The 21,708-nt window shown below is 39.2% G+C and overlaps 1 protein-coding gene across 1 annotated transcript in view; it reads right to left on the bottom strand.

The window, feature by feature from the left end:
• The window catches only part of TRPM1 (transient receptor potential cation channel subfamily M member 1), a 135,191-nt gene that overhangs the window by 57,817 nt on the left and 55,666 nt on the right, over positions 1-21,708 (bottom strand). The window contains 7 exon segments of the mRNA XM_043494683.1: positions 3,555-3,678; positions 5,939-6,113; positions 9,338-9,509; positions 10,618-10,742; positions 14,410-14,623; positions 15,855-16,050; positions 17,215-17,294. Coding sequence (XP_043350618.1) covers positions 3,555-3,678; positions 5,939-6,113; positions 9,338-9,509; positions 10,618-10,742; positions 14,410-14,623; positions 15,855-16,050; positions 17,215-17,294 — 1,086 coding nt within the window.

The following is a 21,708-nucleotide window of genomic DNA, read 5'->3' as shown; positions in this document are numbered from 1 at the left end:
CATCATTTTTCCTTGGTGCAAATGCTGAACTCCCCAGAGTACCAATGGGAGTTCAACACTAGGAATGATGTCACCTTATGATGTACCTCCAAAAGGAAATTATTAGAAGTCAAGGAAAAGAACATTTGGAAAAACAGGAGGCTACTATGACACTAAACAGGCAGGGAATTACAGACTGGCATTGAAGGACTTAATTCTTATCTTGAAATTTGTGTGAATTGATGTTAGTGCCTCCTGGCCAACTGAGGTAACTATTAGAATGAAGAGCCTGCACCTTGTGCCAAAACCATGGTTGTTTAATAACAAATGGCCAAATTCCACAAAAGGTCAGCAGATAAGCACCTCTCCAAAAGCCCCCCCCCCCCCCACACAACATGGTGAGTGTGGGTCAGAGGTGTCCATCCTAATACTGTCTCCCCTCCAAACCCACAGCCAGCCTGCCCTGCCACGCTCCTCAGCTGGAGCTGAGAGTGGCTTTGGAGATCAGGGGTGTGGAATAGTTGGGTTTTTTGTGCACACCTTAGCTTTTTGACCCAGCCAGGACCCATCAATGCAGCCCATTGAAGAGATTGTTTGTGCTCTGGGATGCCAGAAGATGGGTTCACATTAACACTGCTGTTACTGAGTATATACAATATTCAGTGGTGTTGTGAACATCATACATTAGCCAAGACTTTTACCTAAAGTTTGGATCTGGAGAAAAATATCAGATATTTAAATACTAATACCCAGCTCATCACAGGACTAGAAAATAGCTAAAGTCTCTAAAATTCATTCTATCTCTATTTTATGATTCCTAGCTCTTTATCAGCTTCTTTTTTATACTTTACAGAGAATGACAGAAGAAGGGGAAAGAGTTGGAGGCTGCCGAGACTGAGTTGATTTGATGGAGAAAATTTGATTAACTGGATTTCTAAATGTTCTGTTTGCTGCTCTTTATCCCCAAAGTGGGACATCAGGATTAATATTTAAGCTGATAAAATTGGTCTCATAACTCCCATTATTTACCCTATTGCTGAATGCTTATTCTGTAACTTATTTAAATTTTGTTTTGGCAGCAAAAGGCTATGAAAAGTCATCCTTTGATTGATGCTTTGACTGCTGAAGTCAGATTTTATAATAAAAGATAATGCCTTCCAGACTAGCATATATGTGACTTGAGGATTTGAGAACATTTCCTGATGGAGTCTTTGGATGCTGGTTCATATTAATGGTGTTGGGTGGGGTTCCATACATTTTTACCTGCAATCAGGCCTGAAATTGTGGCCTTCTGATGCGAACCATATAACATGGTACAGACATCAGTTTAAGATGGACAGAGATACACTGCTCATTTACACAGGTGCGGCTCCTGTTGATTACAATGAGGCCAGCATTAGCAGAACTGAGGGAAGAACTGACCCAATGGAATCTCTTACTAGCTTCACACATTCATTGGACCAAATTCAGAAGTCCTTAACGTGGATCTTATTCAGTCAAAACTGTCACTGAGAGTCAGTGGAGTATGCATGAGTAAGGAGCAGGAGCTGGAATCCATGAGTACTCCCTTTATTGCAGTGTAAATGTGGCTGAACTTGGTCTTAAACATAAGCTTTAATATTTAAATGAACAAAGATATTTTAACCCAAGTCTAATCTGCAAGAATCAGATCCCATTCTGGAAATGCAAACTGCTGCAGATATCACATAACTACCTGGGAAAAAACAAACATGAATAACCTTCTTTCTTCCCCCCCACCCCGGACACTGGTCAGTGGACAGTACCATGTTATGAGGGGGAACTATGGTCCTACTTCTCAAAGGTATTTAAGTGCCTAATTCCCATGGATTTAAATGATTTCAATGAGAGTTAGGCATCTAAATATCTTGGAGGATCTGGGTCAACTTGTTCACAGAGATCAGACTGTTGTGGTGTGTGGCTGCCTTGTGCTGGCCTAGTATTCCACTTCTAGCTGCTCCTTGCCCCATTTTCCCTGCCCGAGGTGGGTTTCAGCTCACACTCTAATCAGTTCCAGATGTGTTTCTTAACCCTCCGGCCGAATCACAGCCAAGAAATCCTAACTAAAAAGTCCCAACAAATAAAAAGGGATCTTCTGCCCTTTAGGGCCTCTCTTCAGACCATCCTCTGTTCCCTCTTATTCCCTATTCCGGGTTCAAAGGATCCTGGAATAGGGAATTGGGTCCAACATTCCCTTGGCAGACAGGGATTGGCAGACTTAGTCCTAAGAAGAGGGAAGCATTTTGGAAGAAGAAATAGAGGAGAGAAATATAGACACTCATCTTAAAGGGATAAGGAGGACTTGTGGCACCTTAGAGACTAACAAATTTATTTGAGCATAAGCTTTTGTGATCTGTGGGATGCATCCGATGAAGTGAGCTGTAGCTCACGAAAGCTTATGCTCAAATAAATTTGTTAGTCTCTAGGTGCCACAACTACTCCTTTTCTTTTTGCGGATACAGAGTAACACGGCTGCTACTCTGAAACCTGTCATAAAGGGATAGGAGATGTTCTCTTCCCTCAAGAGTAGAGCTCCACCTCTTTCCAACTAATGCTCTGCCTAGTTACCTCCCCTCAGTCTATTTCATGGAGATGTGGCATTGCTTCACTAGGGACAAAATCAGGCATAGCGGAGATAAGGCAATTGTCCTAAATTTCATACTAAAAGCGTGGCACACCTGGTTACTGCAGATAGTTAGGAGAGAGGGGTTTGGTATTTCAGCCCCACTCCCACCTCTAAAAATAACCAGCATTTAGAAAAGAAAAAACAACACTGAAAATGAAAAAGCTAGACTTAGCCAGTTGAAACTGCTATTAAAAACAAAGCTGTTAAAATGTTGTTTGAAGTGGCTGCTTCAGCTTTGCAACCAAAAAGAAGTAACTGGAAATCTATCCCTTGACACAAAGGAGGATATATTCATACGATGAAAATATGAAAAAAATTCCACAGTTGCAATTAACTAAGTGGAAACATTCATTGGTTCCTTTTGCATGCTAAAAACAACAGGCTATAATCCCATGAGTACAAGCACTATTGACTGATGATGGATGAATACATTTATGAATCCAAGACAATTTTCTTTTCCTTACTAGTGAGTTTCTCCCCTGGTGGGACTTGAAGGAGTGTGACTCAATGACGTGGATAATACTGTCATGGCAAGCCTGGATCAGGAATTACATTGATGTTTAAGAACATTTCAAATAATTTTTTTCCCCAGGACTTAAAAAAGACAAGTCTATTGTAAAAGACTGCAAGACAAAAAGATTAAAATCACTTCTTCTGGGAATCCTTCCTCCAATTATCGTTTCACTACCTTCTGCACCTGATCCTCCCATCATGTCTATTTTAGGGCCCAAATCTGCCATTAAGCTGGAACATGTTTGACATGGGAGTTTGGGCATGATCTTGCCTTAGTTTATATTTGTGAATCACTGTATACATTTCTGGCACTCTGTGAATGAAAGATAAATAGTAATAATATGTAAATGTCATTTGAAAGGAAGGGTAGGGTTGTACTAAGGTTAAGGCATTCGTGAATGAATGTTATGGCACTTACAAGTTCCTTCTTTTTCATACACTCCATGAGAATGACAAACAGCTGATGGGCTTGGTGCCGGTTATAGTTGAAAGTTTTTTGAATGGTTACTACAAGCTGGTCCCTGAGGGATTCACTTATTATCCTAATAGAAAAATAAAAGAGAAAATACCTAAAAATAATATAAATTATACTCCATCATTAAAACAAAAAACAACAAAACTTTTTACATCAGTCCAGTTTCTTTGTTTTGAGAACATATAATTTATCCAGGATCTTCCTATTTTATGATATAAGATTATGGGACTAATGAAAAGAGTTAGCAGTAATCTCATGAGATCCATACCAAAATAGGTTCCCGTATGTCTGAAAATCTTAACACAGGAACCAAAAACTGAATGGCAAGGAGCCTGAACCATCTTTTCATCCACAGAGGTGATAGCCAATGATGCTACATGTTCTGTACCTCCATGTGAGGAGCAACCAAGGAGTTCAGTATCCATAGATCTCCAGAGGACATTTTACATTAAAATGCTGCAAATGTTTTTCTGTAAAGCTGAAGGAATGGGATTTTGGGGAGAGTGGGATGAGTGTATTGTGTTATGCTACTGGGTGGTACTGTATTTGTAAGTGGTCTATGAAATGAGTTCTTGTCAAGAGGAGCCTGGAAGCTCATACAGACTATTTAAAAATATGAAGTCTAAAGAAAAATATATATAAAAAAGTTGAAAATGTTTAAATGATTTGATTTGGTTTGTGAAAGTAACACGAGATGTGAGCCCTCCAATCTTCACTGGTTTCTTCATAAAACATTTATTTCAAGAAGATGGCAAATCTTACCAGCAGGCATTCAGAGCAGCAAAACTGCTGAAGCTACAAAATGTAGATAAATTCAGAGCTCGTCAGAAAATTATTCTCTCTAATATGAAAGCAGGGACTCCAAAGATTCTTCCTATCAAGCAACTTCTATAGCCTGAATGCAGTTATCTCATCATCATCTGATAGGATGATGCATACTGCAAGAGACAGCCATGCAGCAGAGAGTGATCAAACAGACTGATTTCTGATAAGTTCTTTCAATTAAATTTGAATACACTAGAGGAGACTAGAAAGATGCTGAAGGAGGGAAAACTGAGAAATGTGTTGGTGAATTAAAAATATTTATTATTATTATTATTAGGTTTTTATCATGTAAAAACACCCCAACTTAAGTGTGTGAATTTAGGTGCCAATTCAGCAAGATATTTATGCAAATCCTTAACTTTAAGGGACGTCAGCTTAAAGTTAAGCACATGCATAAGCACTAAGTATCTAGTTGAATCCAAGCCTTAGGCTATGTCTTCACTGCAAAATAATAAAAAAAATGTATCTTTTACATTGAGATCGCTATCTTGATGTAAAATCTTAGCGAAGACACGAGGCTAGTTTTTATCTCAGTTTAACAAGTCAAGTTCAACCTCAGGTTGAGCAGGGTGTACAGGTTTTACCTCAACAAGTTGAATCAAAGTAAAAATAACAGTGACTTGTCTCCACCCAGATTTAATTTCAAGGTAGCTATCTCAGACAGATTTTTTCTTCAGTGAAGGTGTTCGTGTTGTTTGACACCCCTGGAGAATGAAATTCTCTGTTTATCTGTCAAACAGGCGTGACATGCTACAATAGCACAAGCTTCTTATAAAGGTCCTCTGCCAATTTACCTCAGTCCTGATGTGAAGGGTCATTCTTTGGCCCCATTTATGGCAGGTCTACACTTTAAATGCTGCATTGGCACAGCTGCATTGATGTAGCTGTGCTACTGTAGTGTTTTAATGAAGATGCTCTAAGCCGATGGAAGAGAGCTTCTCCCATCAGCTGAGTTAATCCACCTCCGTGAGAGGCAGTAGCAATGTCAGCAGGAGAAGCTATCCTGCCAACATAGTGTTATCTACACTGGCACTTAGGTTGGTATAACTCCGTCATTCAGGAATGTGGATTATTGACACTGAAATAATTCTGTTGTGTAGACCAATGCTTAGTTCATAGCCTCACTGCCAAGGCACCCAAGAAATTGTAAATTATAATGTCACTTGTGGTGAGGGATTGTGTAACAGTGACACTTACAATGATAGGGATGAGACAGCCAAACTTAGGCCAGTAGGTCCCAAAACAGCCATCAGGTGGTAACAACTTTTAGTCATTGCCATCTGGGCTGGGATCAAACTGGCACCGAGAGCTGGTTGAAAAACAGGACATTTTTGTGAACATTTTATCCTTTTGTTTTTAAAATTCAATTTTGTAACTTGAATGAAAGCTTGTGTCAAAATTTTCAACCACCTCTACTGGCAACATAGAGGCAAACTGGGTAGTATCACCCCACCAATGACCTGAGCTGTCCACAGCCTTTGTAATGGTCCCAAAGATCTTACCCCCCTTCTTCGGAATATTTGTGTGCAAAAGACAGAATGTCAGATGCTCGTCCACTGCCATCACAGATCACAACAGGGAGTGGTGGCTCTTCTCGCAGACATTCCAGGACGATAGAGATCACATTGGGACCCCCTTCAACTATGAGCCCAACCACGGGAACACCTTGTCCCAGTCCTGTAAAAGAAACAGTTGTGTCATTAAACACCAGTAACAGTACTGAGTTTGTTTCAAAGAGGTAGAATGCTGTGAACGTGTATGAATTCTGTGTTATGGCTTCCCAGTGAATCAGAGCAATGAGAAACCTCAGGAAAAGAAATGGAGGGTGTGCATGATTGGGTAATGGTGTGAAAGATATCGCCTATATTTTTCCACAGACCCAAAAGAAAGAAAGCAAAATGTCTCCCAGCCGACTTTCTTCGGTCCTGCTACTTACTGTCTATTTATTCACACATGAAGTAGGTGATCCGTTTTGCAATCTCAATCGCTTGGGAATCTTGTTCGAATCCATCTGCAGCTAGATCAGCTATACTAACTCTAATACCTTATTACCTCAATTAATATTCTGATGGCTCCAGGCTATTGTCTCCTTGCTACTTTTGACTCGTTTGGTACTTATACACCATGTCATCCTCAACATGACACCCGCTCTGCTTTCTCTTCAGATAGAAGCATTAATTTGCTCTTTTTATCATTAGGTTGAAATGGCTGGCCGATGTAAGAGATGACAGCTGAGCATCCCTTTGCTGTCCCTGCCTCACTATGATCTCCAGGCATAGGATGACAAAGGGAAGCCCACAGGTCACACGGTCACTGGAATCTTGGTCACATGGCCACTTACAGCTCAGGAAAATGCAAGGCAAAAAGCATTAGGTGCAAGCTGACTGATTTCACGACCCATGAACATTTGGATCAAGTGCTTAATTCTGTAAAATGATCAACTTTTCATAAGGAGGTTGTCTGTTTCTTTTAAAAAGTTAACTGAGAGACCGTGGAAGGTACCACAACAGCAACCCTGTAGATTTAATTCCTCTCTCTGCAGAACAGGCACAGCATGGACAGAGGTAGGTTAAGCCTCCCCACACTGTCCCACCAACGCATCCTATATCTGATCTGGAGGGATACCAAAGACTGGGTTCAGTCTTTATGCCCATTAAATCCTTTCACATCTCTGCTCAGTCATCCAACAAGGGTGCCAAATAGTGCCACTGGGGGTGACTTTTATTTTTTAAATTATGTGGCCACTAGTAACTGGACTGAGGCTTCCCACAGAGCCTGTACTTTGTCAGATTCCCAACTTTAGTTTTATAGATGGTGAAATGACCAAACACCAATTAAACAAGAAAGGAAGCAAACCAAACTCCAGAAGTGTATACAACACAGGTGCTTTAGCCTTTACCTGACACTCTATTGTGTTCTTTGGCTTTTTTAAGACCATTTAAAAACCCCAATTAGTAGCTGCTATCAGTCCCTATGCCACTGCTATTTTGAATTGATTTCCTCTTATTTAATAAATAACAGCCACTAAAAGCACCCCAGGATAATCAGCATTACCTGAGACACTAAAGTATTCAGATTATTTCAACTATAGAAAAGATTTTATTTTTAATGATTTTTTTTAAATCATCACTTTTTTTTCAATCTTGAAATTAAAAAGCCCCCTTTACATATACTAATTATTGTTGATTTGAAAAGTAATGGGCCAAATTCTCTTCTCAGTTACACCACTGTAAAAGCACTGAGTTGCAACTGAGAAAACAAATTGGCCCACTGGCTGAAGTTGAGATTCCTAACAGGTTCAAAAATAAAAATTATATTACTTATGTAAAACCAGATTTTCTGACCCCATATCTCCATGTTCTCTGAAATTCACATCAAAGCCAAAGTTTATTTTTACAAAACCCTGGTTTTACAAAGGTTTCAAATATTTCATAAGACCTTCATGAAATCGGGGGTGTCAGAAAGAGAAAATAATTAGAGTCCTGCAAATCTGTGGATATCCGCTTTATATCCATGGATTGTATGCAGATACAAATTTTGTATCCATGCATTGTTCTAAAAAATATTATTATTTCATATTAACTTCTTTCTCTCACCTCCCTCATATCCCCACCCCACGCACCAAGCAAGATCACAGACTTTAAAAAGTAGAGTCAATTATTAATGATGGTGTTTTTCCTCCCATTGATTTTTGGGTGAGGGGAAAAAATCATTGACTATTAATATTCATTAGATAACATGGAGTATTTCCAAGACTCGTTATTCCTGCCAGAGTTTAGGAATCCATACCTGGTGAATGCCAAATTCTCAAACTCAGGAGATCTAATTAACGTTTTTAATTGTTATTTTAAAAGTTTGCCCATTTCCAGTCCTCTGATAATAAGCTCAAGAGACTCAAACTTCAATGATATGTCTGAAGAGGCAGCAGAAAATTTTTAAAGCTGACATGTCGATGAATGCAGTTTTCGTTTTGCCCTTGTCTCAGTTGCAGATTCCCAAATTGGCCTCCTGTTTTGAGACATTATTCAATAACTATGCATTATTTAGAATAAAAATAATTACTGCTGGGCAACCACAAGAAAACCAGCCCAGCCATCTCTCTCATTTATCTATCTATTTTTTTGTAAATTTATTCGAGATCAGGATGTTACAGAAGGTTCAATGGAGAAAGAAATCACTAATCAAGCCTTGAGAGAAATCACATAAAATGCATCTGATAAATGACTTAGAAATGGATAATGGGGAAGAAGTAAACAGCAGATCTGTATGAAACTTTACATGTGAAACCGTTAAACTAGGTGAGATTTGCCTAGGTTAGAGATTAATTAAAAATCCAAATCTCTGGTTACATTCATTAGAAGAGTTGCAGAATTTTGATTGTGAAATTCAAAGCGAAACTCAAGGGATACAAACCCAAATAGAGAGAAATAAAAAATGTTATCACACACTCTTGGAAATAGGAACCACAGAGAGTCACAGAATGCTGGTTAAAAGGAATTAGATGAAGCATTATTCTCTGGTATGTACTCAGTGAGGCCTCCGAACATTGGCTACAAGTACACAAAATATCTATCTTCCTTTTCCTTCATGACTCTCTTTCACTTAAAGTCTTGTGTCATTGAATTCCCTTCTCTCTACTCCTATTCCTCACCTTCCCTTCCCCCTTTTCTGACCCTTACTCTTCTATGGTTCCTTCCTGTTAGATTCAAGCCTTCTGTGTTAGTAATCAGGCAGCACATGTTTTTGTTCCAGTTATGCTGATCTGATCAAGTTTCAGTCTCTGGTCAACAGCTGGCACAAAAAAATCTAAAGTTCAGTCCAACAAAAATATTTTTTTAAAAAATCCACTTATTCAAGATATTAATGTTCGCAGTTTGTCTAAAATCTCCCACTGCACTTACGTGTGTTAATTTTCTGAAGGGAGATGTGTTTTTCCAGTTGACGTCGCAACTTAACTTCAGCTCCATATTTACCAAGTGTGCCGTTGTCCGCTAAGATGAAGTGTGTATGAGAACTGTTGAGCACACAGAGCTTACTTAAAGGGTTTGACATTGTTTGGTAAACTCTTGACACCTGTCAAAAGGATATGTGCATAAAGATTAAAAAAAGGCTTTACTTGCTACTATATACACATGTAACAAACCCATAGCCACAATTTTCAACTTAACGACATGCAGCACCAGGAAGAGAATCTAGTAATAGAGGCCTTTATAATCTGAAATAAAGAAGAGCATGTGTTTAGATGTCCAGCCAGTAACTAAAGGGTCTCTCACTTGCTTCTTTACAAAGGCTAAAAACCTTCTCCATAACTACTGTATTGTGTAATTCTCTCACCCAATTTTACAACATTTTCTTCTGAATAACCTGGAGCCCCAAATAATTTATATTCAACAGCTGAGTGCCAATCTTTAATGAATCCCATGTGTTGCACCTGTATGGGCACCCTGGCTGTCTACAAAACTCTCAGCATATGGCATTGGAGTTAGAACCCAACACTTTCCAGTACACAAAAAACAGGCCCCTGCTACTTGCACTAAAGTAGTACCTTTTTAGCAACACACACTATACTTATTTTGTATTGATATGGCAGCAAGTGAAATGTATACATCGTAAGTATATCTTTATTGAAAAAGTATCCTCAAGAGTAATCAGCTTCCTAGAAGGACACAAGCATTGTCTATCTATGACACATCTATTATATCTGTAGCTGGGCTGAAAACAGAACCCGCTTCATAGCTTGCATGAATTGTCCTTTGTGTCATCAACAGTAGCTGCTGGAGATCACAGGGCCACGTGCAATATGCTGGAATTCAAGACTAAAATCAATCAACATCTATTAACCCTTAGGACACTGATGACAAATATACCCTCTCTCATGTCTCCATTGAGAGACTAAAGATAAGTTATCACCTTCAGCTCCTTCCTTTCCTCTTTGTACATGGAGCAGATGCAACATACCTGCCCAGCTATTGTTACCTTCTTCCTCCTTTCCTCAGCAAAACATTTTGAGCATAATCAGATGGAGAATTTGTTACAATAATGTACATTAATTTTAGCTCTAGAAATATTCTGGAAAGAGGGAAAAACACAAATACACAAGAACTGCAAACAGATGAAGCTTGCATTTTGTTACACAGTTGATATCCCACTACATGAGAGTTTTCTTACAGAAGAGACTTACATCTTTCCCAATCAGATCCTCCTTATTTTCCACAATGCCCCATGGTGCAATTCCTATGGCACAGATTCGTCCTCTGGACTTGGAAGAATGATCTTTCAAGGCATCTCCCACGTGGCAAATTACTCCTATAGGTACAATTCATTTAAATTCATTCTTGACACTTCAGAGGCTTATGCTGAAGTGCTGATACGTACTTAGCTACTATTTCAAATTTTACAGTGTAATATACTTGAAAGGCACACACATTTTTTGAAACTGTTTTCAGAAAACTCTAGTTTCTGATAAAGCATCCTTTAAATAATATGCTTTGGAATTTTTAAAAAATCCTTAATTTTTTTAGATTAAACCGTTTTCTGCTCCCTTGCTCTGTGTACAAGTGTCTTCACATCAATGGGGAGGAAGCACTATAAAATACACAAAGAAAACAAACAAAAATAGCAAAAAGTAGTTTTTGGTAAATTTTTTCAGTTCTAGCAATCTTACATGCTACTTGTAACTAAAAGAGAGAATTTTGTTGCCGAGAAATGTGAGTTTCAAGTTGATAGGGTCCATTTAAGTATAAAAAACATAAGATATGAGTGAAAAACATTGTTATAACACTGCCCCTCATTCTATATTGTCTCTTCATTTTATTGACACACTTACATTTCTCTTCCCTTGGTGTTCACACCTCAACTGCTGGAAGAGGGCCTCATCCTCGCTGATTGAACTAACCTCGTTATCCCTAGACTGATCCTTGCTTGCATATTTATACCTGCCTCTGGAAATTTCTACTACATGCATCCGACGAAGTGAGTATTCACCCATGAAAGCTTATGCTCCAACACCTCTGTTAGTCTACAAAGTGCCAGAGGACTTTTTGCCGCACTTACAATAGAATAGCCTTCCAAGGGTATTGATGAAAGAACCATGCCTTGAATAATTTATAACTGAGGTGGACAAAGTACTAGATAATATACAATGGAAAATAATCCTGCACTGAAAAGGAGATGCATCTAAATGACCAAATAAGTTTTTACCACTTCTAATAGCTATGATTTATCATACACCAAGAAAACTCAGTCAACTTTACTTTAGCTTGAGGAAATGCAATAATTCAGATATTGCTCGGAAGTCCAGGAAACTAGAAATGGAGTGAAACAATCAAAACTGAAGCTGAGGCAGATAACTGCCTCCTATGAGTATCTGCACTTAGATTATACTTTGAAGTAGTAGAGCCCAAAGAGAGAAACCATCCTTATTCCAGTTGTCTTCTTAGGCACTGATCTTACATTGTAATGTGTGTGGGTGAACCCTGCACCCTCATGAAGCCCCACTGAAGTCACTTCAACCCCAGTCCCGCAGAGACTCACATTCGGAGCTTAAACTGACACACTGTGTTTAGTACCATTGGCTTCAGTGAGACTATTCACAGTGTGTCAGCTTAAGCACATGCATAAGTCTTAGCAAGACTGGGGTCTTATTGTGTGTGAGATACAGCAACAAGCTAAATGATAGATATCTAATAAATCAAACATTTCTTTATTTAAAAATGGTTCTCATCAAGAGCAATCACCATCTTATATTTGTGAGGGTCTTAAGAGGACATATAATATATACCTATGAAACATCTGTCAAAGAGGATCCCATGCAGGCACAGAGATCTACCTGCATGCTTCATAATGCAGGATCAGGCCCTTTGTTTGCATACATTTTGTATGAAATAACCAATTACAAAGATATAGCAAAATTAAACCTCCCCACCATATACTAGAAATATGGTCAAAAGAAATTACAACTGAATATGTTGAAGCTCAGTCAGTAACAACACAGCACATATCAAATAGATTAAAAACTGACTGACAGTGATGATTCCCCATTTACCATTACATTTTACAATCTGAGTGTATGCGACTGGTTCTTGGCCCTCTGCTACCCAACATTTTTATCAGTGACCCAGAAGAAACCAAAATCTTGCAGATGACACAAAGATTGGGGAAGTGGTAAATAATGAAGAGTGGGGCAAAAAAATCAGTGGGTTCACTGGACAAACATAAGAATGACCATACTGGGTCAGACCAATGGTCCATCTAGCCCAGTATCCTGTCTTCCGACAGTGGCCAATGCCACGTGCTTTAGAGGGAATGAACAGAACAAGGCAATCATCAAGTGATCCATTCCCTATCGTCCACTCCCAGTTTCTGGCGAACAGAGGCTAGGGACACTCAGAGCATGGTGTTGCATCCCTGCCAATCCTGGCTAATAGCCACTGATGTACCTATCCTCAATGAACTAATCTAGTTCTTTTTTGAATCCTGTTATAGTTTTGGCCTTCACAACATCCCCTGGCAAAGAGTTCCATAGATTGTGTGTTGTGTGAAGAAGTACTTCCTTTTGTTTATTTTAAACCTGTTGCCTATTAATTTCATTGGGTGACCCCTACTTCGTGTGTTATCTGAAGGAGTAAAGAACATTTCCTTATTCATTTTCTCCACACCAGTCAAGATTTCATAGACCTCTATCATATCCCCCTTAGTCATCTCTTTTCCAAACTGAAAACTCCCAAATTTTTAAATCTCTTCTCATACAGAAGCTGTTCCATACCCTTAATCATTTTTGTTGCCCTTCTCTGTACCTTTTCCTACTCCAATATATCTTTTTTGAGAGGGGGCGACCAGAGCTGTATGCAGATGTACGCAGATTCAAGACGGGGGGTGGGCATACCAGGAATTTATATACAGGCATTATGATATTTTCGGTCATTCAATAAATTGCCCTGTTCTGTTCACTCCCTCTGAAGCATCTGGCACCAGTTCCTGTCAGAAGACAGAATACTGGGCTAGATGGACCATGGGCCTGACCCACTATGGCCATTCTTATGTCCTTAAGAGGACAGGTGACTGATACAGAGCAAACTGGATCACTTGGTAAACTGGGTGCAAGTCATTTGTGTTTCAATACAGCCAAATATAAGCTCATAACATCCAGGAACAAAGAGTACAGGCCATGTTTACAGGATGAGGAAGCAATGACTTTGAAAAAGACCTGCGGATCATGGTGGATAATCAGCTGAACATGAGCTCCCAATCCAGCACTATGGCCAAAAAGTGTTCATGTGATCTTTGGATATATAAATAGGGGAATCTTAAATAGAAATAGGACAGGTTAGATGAGCTCTGTTTTTGGCACTTGCACGACTACTACTAGTTCTAGTGTTCACAATTTAAGAAGGATATTGAAAAATTGGAGAGGGTTCAGAGAAGAGCCAGGAGAATGATTGAAGAATTAAATATCATGCCTTATAGTGAAAGACTCAAAGACCTCAATCTGTTTACTTTGACAAAGAGAATGTTAAAGGGTGATTTGATCACAGTCTGTGAGTACCAACATGGGGAACAGAAAGTTGATAATAGAGGGCTCTACAACCTAGCAGATAAAGACATAACTAGATCCAATGGCTAAGAGTTGAAGCTAGATAAATTCAGACTCGAAATAAGGTGCACATTTTTAACAGGGAGGGTAATAAACCTGTAGGACAAAATTACTAAACATTGTGGATTCACCATCAGTGGAAAAATTTAAATCAAGATTAGATGTTTTTCTAAAAGATATGCTCTAGTTCAAACAGGAATTAGTTCAGGGAAGACCTATGGCTTGTGTTATGCAAGAGGTCAAATGAGATGGTTGCAGCAGTCCCTTCTGGCCTTATGACCTATGAATCACTTTGCACTTTCATATCATATACCACTGAGAAAGACCATATGTAGTAACATTTACTCCATAAGTCAAATTCAGAAGATGGTAATTTCTTACCAGTACTAACTCCTCCAGTGAAAATCCAGGCTCCTGTTGTCATGGCAGCCTTGATCAGGCCTTTCCCAAATACTTGTTTCAATTTAGGTTGCAATTCAAAATTCTGGAGGCCCCCATGCACAGAGATTAAAAGCTTGGGAAGTTCCAGTTGCCAGTCTTTCACCATGAGATGAAGCAGAGAATCTGGTTTGGTGTCATACGACACACGTATATACTGCAAAATAGTTTGTAACAGTGCCTTAATATTACAGTGCTATTTTCTTTGTTATACCTTCCATTGACTGAGAATTGAGGAACCAACAAGTCTAACATGAGCAAGGAAAGATTTTAATGCTTTTTAAATATTGAATCACAAAGTTTCTATATTGCTTGTAATGAGAAAAATTGGTAAGCCTTAGTCGCATTGCTCCACTGTTGAGGAGCTGAGAATGTGCTATTCATTACACAGGGAACAAATATTTGATAGTAGTCAATCTAGCAGAGAAAGATATAATGCATGATCCAATGGCTGGAAGCTAAAGCTAGAAAAATTCAGACTGGAAATAAGGCATACATTTTTAACAGTGAGAGTAATTAACCACTGGAACAATTTACAAAGGATTGTGGTGGTTTCTCCATCACTGGCAACCTTTAAATCAAGATTGGGTGCTTTGCTAAACGACATGCTCTAGGAATTTTTTGGGGGGGGAATGGGGGGTTTCTTTGGCCAATGTTATATGGGAGGTCACACTACATGATCACAGTGGTCCCTTCTGGCCTTGGAGTCTAGGTCTCTATGAAATCTATGAATAAAAGAGGTTGCCATTAAAAAAAAAACAGCTTGTGTTGGAAAGGGGAAGTACTAAGTTTTCATTAGGAATTTGAACTAGGGGAAATTACCTCCCTGAAAAAGATCAAGATGTTTTCTTTGGTTCATTGAATCCTGTTTTGACTACCAAACTAGAGTCCTTATCTACAGAAGTTGGCTTATGCAACATTTTATCCTATTTCATTATTTTGTTAGTTTTTCTACCTCTTGAGCATTGGCTTTTTATATTATATTTACTTCTAAAATCATGACTTTATGGCAATTTCTTTTTAAACTACTGATATTCTATTAAATGGGAATGGGAGAACCATATGTGTTTGTTTTCTGTAACTTTTATTGGTTTTGCAGTATGTTGTTCCCCTTTGCACCCCAGCGTATTTCATTTGGGAGTCCTACAGAGAGGCCAGGGGACAAATGTGCACAGGGACCAATTCCAGGAGTGGTTCCTTCTAGAACAGCGATCAGACACAGAGGAATGCTTGAGTGGAGAAGATTGGTTTGCGGCTATGTATACGATACCTGCTCTGCTGAAAGACACAGGACTCTAATTTCCAACATTGTCAAGCTTGGATCAGGCCCTCAGTGAGCTGGGGATCTAGATGACAGATGTTTGTATAGCATGTATTCTGTTCCTTACCATGGCCTTATTTGAATGTCCACCTCCCTGGAACTCAAGATTTCCATAGGCATCTGTTGGACATGTTTGGGTGTGTTTACTGACGGACCATTTTTCTGGCTGAGGTTCCAATTGCTTTGTTTCCTCTCCATTTTTGTTAGTTGCTGTACTTGGTGGAATTGGAATATGTTGACTAATAAGCTGGCCACAGCAGCACCTGAAACCAAAGTCAGATTTTGCACCAACGATGAACATATTGTCTCCAATATCTGATAGTGTCACCTTTAAAAAATAAAACAAACTCCCCGAGAAACAAAAAATTAGATTTCAGACACAAACGATTCTAGCTTACCTTCCTATTTTATACCTGGCATATAGGACTTTCTGAAAGTCACTGAAACACTTCCTATGAGCCATACCAAAGCACACATACCAAACCTACTTTTCAGAGGTGCCAGCTCACAGGTATTGCTTAGTGCTTAAGGACTAAATATTTCATGTCACTTCTGTAAGAGGATTGGACCCTGAGGGTCTGGTTCCTGTGCCAGGGGAAAATAGCAGCTGTGTGGAGCCTGTCTCCCTTTTTTTGCTGCTATCCACTATGTGGGTAACCTGTGCAACAGCAGAAGGGGGCACCTTGAACTCCCTTCCACCTCCGGGCGGCCACTCAAGCAGGGCACAATTTAGCCAATTGATAATACAGTAGCAGTAATACTAAGTATTACAGTACAACTACATCCAGAACAATGAGGCCATGCTACTATCTTGCTTCGTGAACCAGGATTATACCATTCCCTTGGCTTCTCATCTATCTTTGAATCCAATGTAAAGTTGGGTTCTGATTTTATGAAATCTCCAAGGATTTGCTACATTCTGCTTCTCTGGCCTTATTGCCATCTTCTTCCCCTAACACTCATTCCACTCCTCCAGTCTGGGCCTCCTCTCTGCTCCTTTTCTTCTGTTCTATGCAGAATGTGCAAGTGTATGAGCTTGTCAACCCAGTGGAGTAATGCTTAGGATGTGTGATTTCTAAAGCGCATTAATGTGTTGCACTGTGCAGACCCTGCTGGTCTCAAACAGTATTATATTAAAGAACACTATGGTACTTTTAGTGCACTCCAGCAGTTTCTACATGGACTAACTAATGAGCAACGCATTAGTTTGTTTTAGAAATCCCTCCTCCCCCAGCCCAGTGTACACTGCTGCTCTGTGAAGACAAGCCCTTTGCCCCACTTTCACTTTTGCTCCGTTGGCTTCTTTCCCTCAAGCACAAGGAATAAAAATCAGCTCTCGGCTACATCATGTAAATTTAGAACAATTCCATTGACTTCAGTGATAAGTATTGTTTTATCTACTAATGTAAATGCTTAAAAATTGTCACCTGTTAACATCTTTGTTGTTGGCAATTATGTAGATGCATTCTCTTTTTGAAAAGGTCTTCTCTATCCAAGCCTTTTGACCCTGAAATAGGAAAAGGGAAATAAAATATTGATATATTTGCTGAGTGGCCAATACAGCAAAATGTTTACCTCTTAGTTTCCTTTCTGAAATATAACTTTGATTGTCAAATGAGATATTTACAATGCACGTTTCAGGAGGATAGACTCCTTAAATTCTAGCATGGTACTCTCATATACTGAGGAAAGCATGAACTCCTCCAGCAAGGCATAGTGAGAGCAGGGAAGGAAGACACTAATTATGAAGACAAATTGGAATTGTGGGACTTCCCCTGCAAATGCAAACCAGAACTCATCATACCAAGCTCACAATGTTTTTGAAATAGGAATTGTAGATGAGCTAAAACAATGCCACAGGTCTGTGCAATACAATTAGAAAGTCCATTGCAACAACATAGTTCAATTAGATTTCAAAACAATGAATGGAGAGTACAGCTCAGAAACCAAGGTTTACCAAACTCTAGGCTTGCAATCCCTATTCTCAAAACCTGAAACCTTGACCCTGAGCAGGCAAAAAGGATACTTTGATTTTAAAGAGGTACAAAATGTTAACCACAGTCACAATTCAAGGATATGGATAAGCCTGTCTTCTGGATGAAATTCATATTCTGTCCTTGGACAGAAGAGTTCACGTCACTAGAGTCCCCAAAGAAGCAAAAGCATACCACCAAAGAATAATTACTTAAATAACCAGCAAGGAGAGAGAGTTGGTCATTTAGGAAAGCCTGCACTCTTGCTTTTATTTCAAACAGTCAAGTTATAAGTGTAGCAAGTAAGAGTTACCTCCCTTCATTTTGATAGGAGTTGCTGGTGAATGGAACCCATGCCATCACAGAGCATTGCAAAAGTCAAGAATTCATCAGACAACACTTAATGAAATTCACTACAGCTTCATGAACCACATGGAACAGGTTTTCAGGCATTTTCTTAGCATCAGCAATTTGATGGCATCTGAAACAGTGCAGCCCTCAGGGATTAGATACAGTGCTGTGGATCAGTATGGCCTGGACTTATTTCTTTCCAGACATTGCTTTGGCACCATCTGTGTAAATTGCTTTTTGCTGCTCGCACTGAAAGTGGAACATTTTAAATAAACATTCTCCTTGTATGTGTTTGACACAGCTTTAGAAGGTAGCAAGTCTTTTGCAATAGTACCAGTAGAAATATAGCTCAAATATGCTGGAAGGTTTGTAGCATCAAAGACATTGGATATTCATGAAGCTGAATTGCTGAATAATCACTTTTCCTGAGTTTTGAAATCAGTTCACTCTCTGATTTCTTGAGCCATGTGGCTAATATGGCATAAAACAATGCTATCTGAGAAAATATAGCTGCTTCAGCCTCTGTAACTTTTGAAACCATGTATATTGTGAAGGAAAGCCTAAGATTTCCTGTAATGTTAAATGACTTTTGAAGTTGCATGATTGTACAGATATCAAATAAGATGTTTGAAGGGCACTCCTACTGACAATGTCAGTCTGAATAATCCAGTCTTGTTACATTTTCCAGGCTTCAGGCTTTCTTTCCCCCAAAATCCACAATCCAATTCAGTGTTCCCTTTTTAAATATTGCAGTAACTTTGAAGACATCATGCTCTTGGCAGCAGCCAGCATTTTAGAGCACTATTACAACCGGTGGTTTCGAATCAACTGACGTAAAACCCATGTGTCGTATGCTGCATTTTCTTTTACTTTTCTGAGCTATCACTGTAACCTGTTGCTGCCTCCTTCATTTTGAAACCGTCAATCTTTCAGAATCAATCCTTGGCCAGAAGTGAGCTCCACAGACTGAATGATAGATGCAATGTGGTTGTGTAAGGCTCAGCAGTGCTGTCATCCAGTTTTCCAGTTTGGAAGCACATTTTGCCATTGTCCATGTGCATGGGTAGTTGTGCTTTGTGGTACACATTAAATAAATTGGACTTGTACCATTTTGCGTAAGATAAATCCAGGCACACCTACAACACCATCCTCCCATAAGAGATTAATCACTTTTCGCTCGCCGAGTCTCTAGCAGCGTGCTGTGCTAGTCTACACCAAACTCCTAATTGGGGTACTTATATCAATGTAGTGGTTTTAAAGGGGTATGGCATTCCAGGCTTGTGGTTTTTTGTTTTTTTGCCATTTTTTTTTTGCCATTTTAAATATACTGAATTTTGTGTGTGTGGCCTTTCATAACTCCCCTCTCTGGGTGCTCAGCTACTATAGAAATGAGGACCCTGTTAGTGCTCGGATAGATGGATACATCCTCTCCAGGAACCCCTCAATGCATCTGTAACCCCCAGTTTTGGAAACCCTACTGTAAGCATTTCATGGGAGATAAGTTCAGGATGTGGTTGATACGCGATGCTGTGCATGTGACTCCTCCACACAGAATACTGAAAAGACAACCTGACTATCATCAAAACAACTGGACTGTACACCATCAGTGCAGGTTGTTATTTCATCCTATTCTTTTTAATTCTGCAAAGACAGCCAATTTTTCATTGCTACTTGATCTTCTTCATGGAGAAGTATTAAAGTTAGTTACAATTTGGAGCAACAACCTGAAGTCTAAGGCTCTCTGTTCTGCATTTATGTTTGGAAGGAAAGCTTTTGCAGTTAAGTTCTCAAGGGAGCTCTAGAGTATATCTGAATTCCCAGCTGTGCATTCATTGTACTATAGGTTTCAGAGTGGTAGCCATGTTAGTCTGTATCAGCAAAAACAACAAGGAGTCCTTGTGGCACCTTAGAGACTAACAAATTTATTTCGGCATAAGCTTTTATGGGCTAAAACCCACTTCATCAGATGCATTATATTATCATTATTTTTAATAAAGTCTGTTATCTGCCACTGCGCTTAAAAAAGCATTGCACACCCACACCTCAAATGCACCACATACAACTAATACATGACGCACTTATTTATCAGTGCTAATGAGAGGAAGGGGAAAGCAGGCATTATAGATCAGTGGAATAAAAACTCACAAAGCATGTTCGGTCAGCCTTTGAAGTTTCACTGCCCTTGTCTGTTTAATCTTCTTACTCAGAGCTTGATTATCCAGTGCAAATACTTAAGCAGACACATCCACTGTCAGAAAATAGGCACTTCATCCACTTACTTGATATGGATTCTGCACAATTCTGAAAAGCTGCTACGATCACTCTGGATGGGAATTTATTTGATTTCTTGAGAAAAATATAAGCATGCATACTGTCCCTAGTGAGTTTGGAAAAACTGAGTACTTTTTAACAGCCTCTGAACAGAAGAATTTTGAAAGGATTATGAGAGATTAACTACAGTTTTCAGGCCAAGTGCCGGTGGGTGTATTTATGCTGAGAGACAAATAGGTATTGCCAGCAAGATCATGCCACTAAAGCTCTCTGCAGGTTTTCTATTGATCTATATGAAACACAAAAATGTGAGACCTAAACTCATTGAGTGTACTGAAGTTCAAAACTGCTTATTATTATAAACACAAAATGCTCTAATCAAAACCGAATCTTGGAAAGAAGCATTTCAAATGCTCAGTGGCATATTTATTCTTCTTTGTGAAAACTGACAAAGGTCTCTTCAATTAAGGTAAAACCAAACCAAACCAAACCAAACCTTTGCTAATTCTTGGCTTCCAGCCTCGAATCTACTGCTCTGTCTGGAAAGAACATTAATTAATATTCGGCTTTACTCTCCCACCACAGGGTTTTGAGTAGTTCCCATTGCCATCAGTGAGAGGTGCTTGTATCCTGCAGTGAGAATGGAGACCACTGTTGCTTAGTATGTTGACCATGCAGGTTATAAGACCTAGGCCTTCAAAATATGCTCCATAGTTAAAAATCTGAGCAATAATTAATGTTAGAAAAGACAACTGTCCTTTTTGCTGTGCACTGAGAGTCCACAAAGCAGCCTGCTGCTCATACTCAGAGAAAGGCATGTTCAGGACCAGAGATGTGCAGCACTATTGAATGAGTAAACAAGTATTTTTCATGTTTGATGCGTGGTCTGAGGGGGAAATCCCATTTCACTCCAGCTGGCTGGTAAAATGAAATAAAAATTATTTGGACTGTTTTGGAAAGTCTGATTAAACAATTACAGGGGTTGATCCTCAGTCCTTACTTGAGCAAAGCTTTCATTGAAGTTTTGTGTAAAGACAGCAAGCAGCAGTGGTACCAGAGTTGTGTATACATTAGCTGAACCTGCAGAGAAAGAGATGTAAGAATCAAGCTACCCATCTGGAAATTTCATACTGCACTTTTTCCCCCCTACTCTCTATTTTGTCGTCAGGTGCTGTGAATTTTCAGTTACTGTATATTTGCATTGAGCAATGGTGACATTTAGTGACCAGCTGTATTAATCATAGTTGAATGGTCATTATAGATAGTGTGAGTTTCCTTGGGCCATGCCTCTCTTGGTTTCAGTGCAGAGCCTCAGCTGATGTAAAC

Source organism: Dermochelys coriacea, chromosome 10, assembly GCF_009764565.3.
Source record: "Dermochelys coriacea isolate rDerCor1 chromosome 10, rDerCor1.pri.v4, whole genome shotgun sequence".
In the NCBI taxonomy this organism is placed as follows: Eukaryota; Metazoa; Chordata; order Testudines; family Dermochelyidae; genus Dermochelys; species Dermochelys coriacea.
Note: the sequence above shows the minus strand (reverse complement) of the source record. Positions and strands in the feature narration are given on the sequence as shown.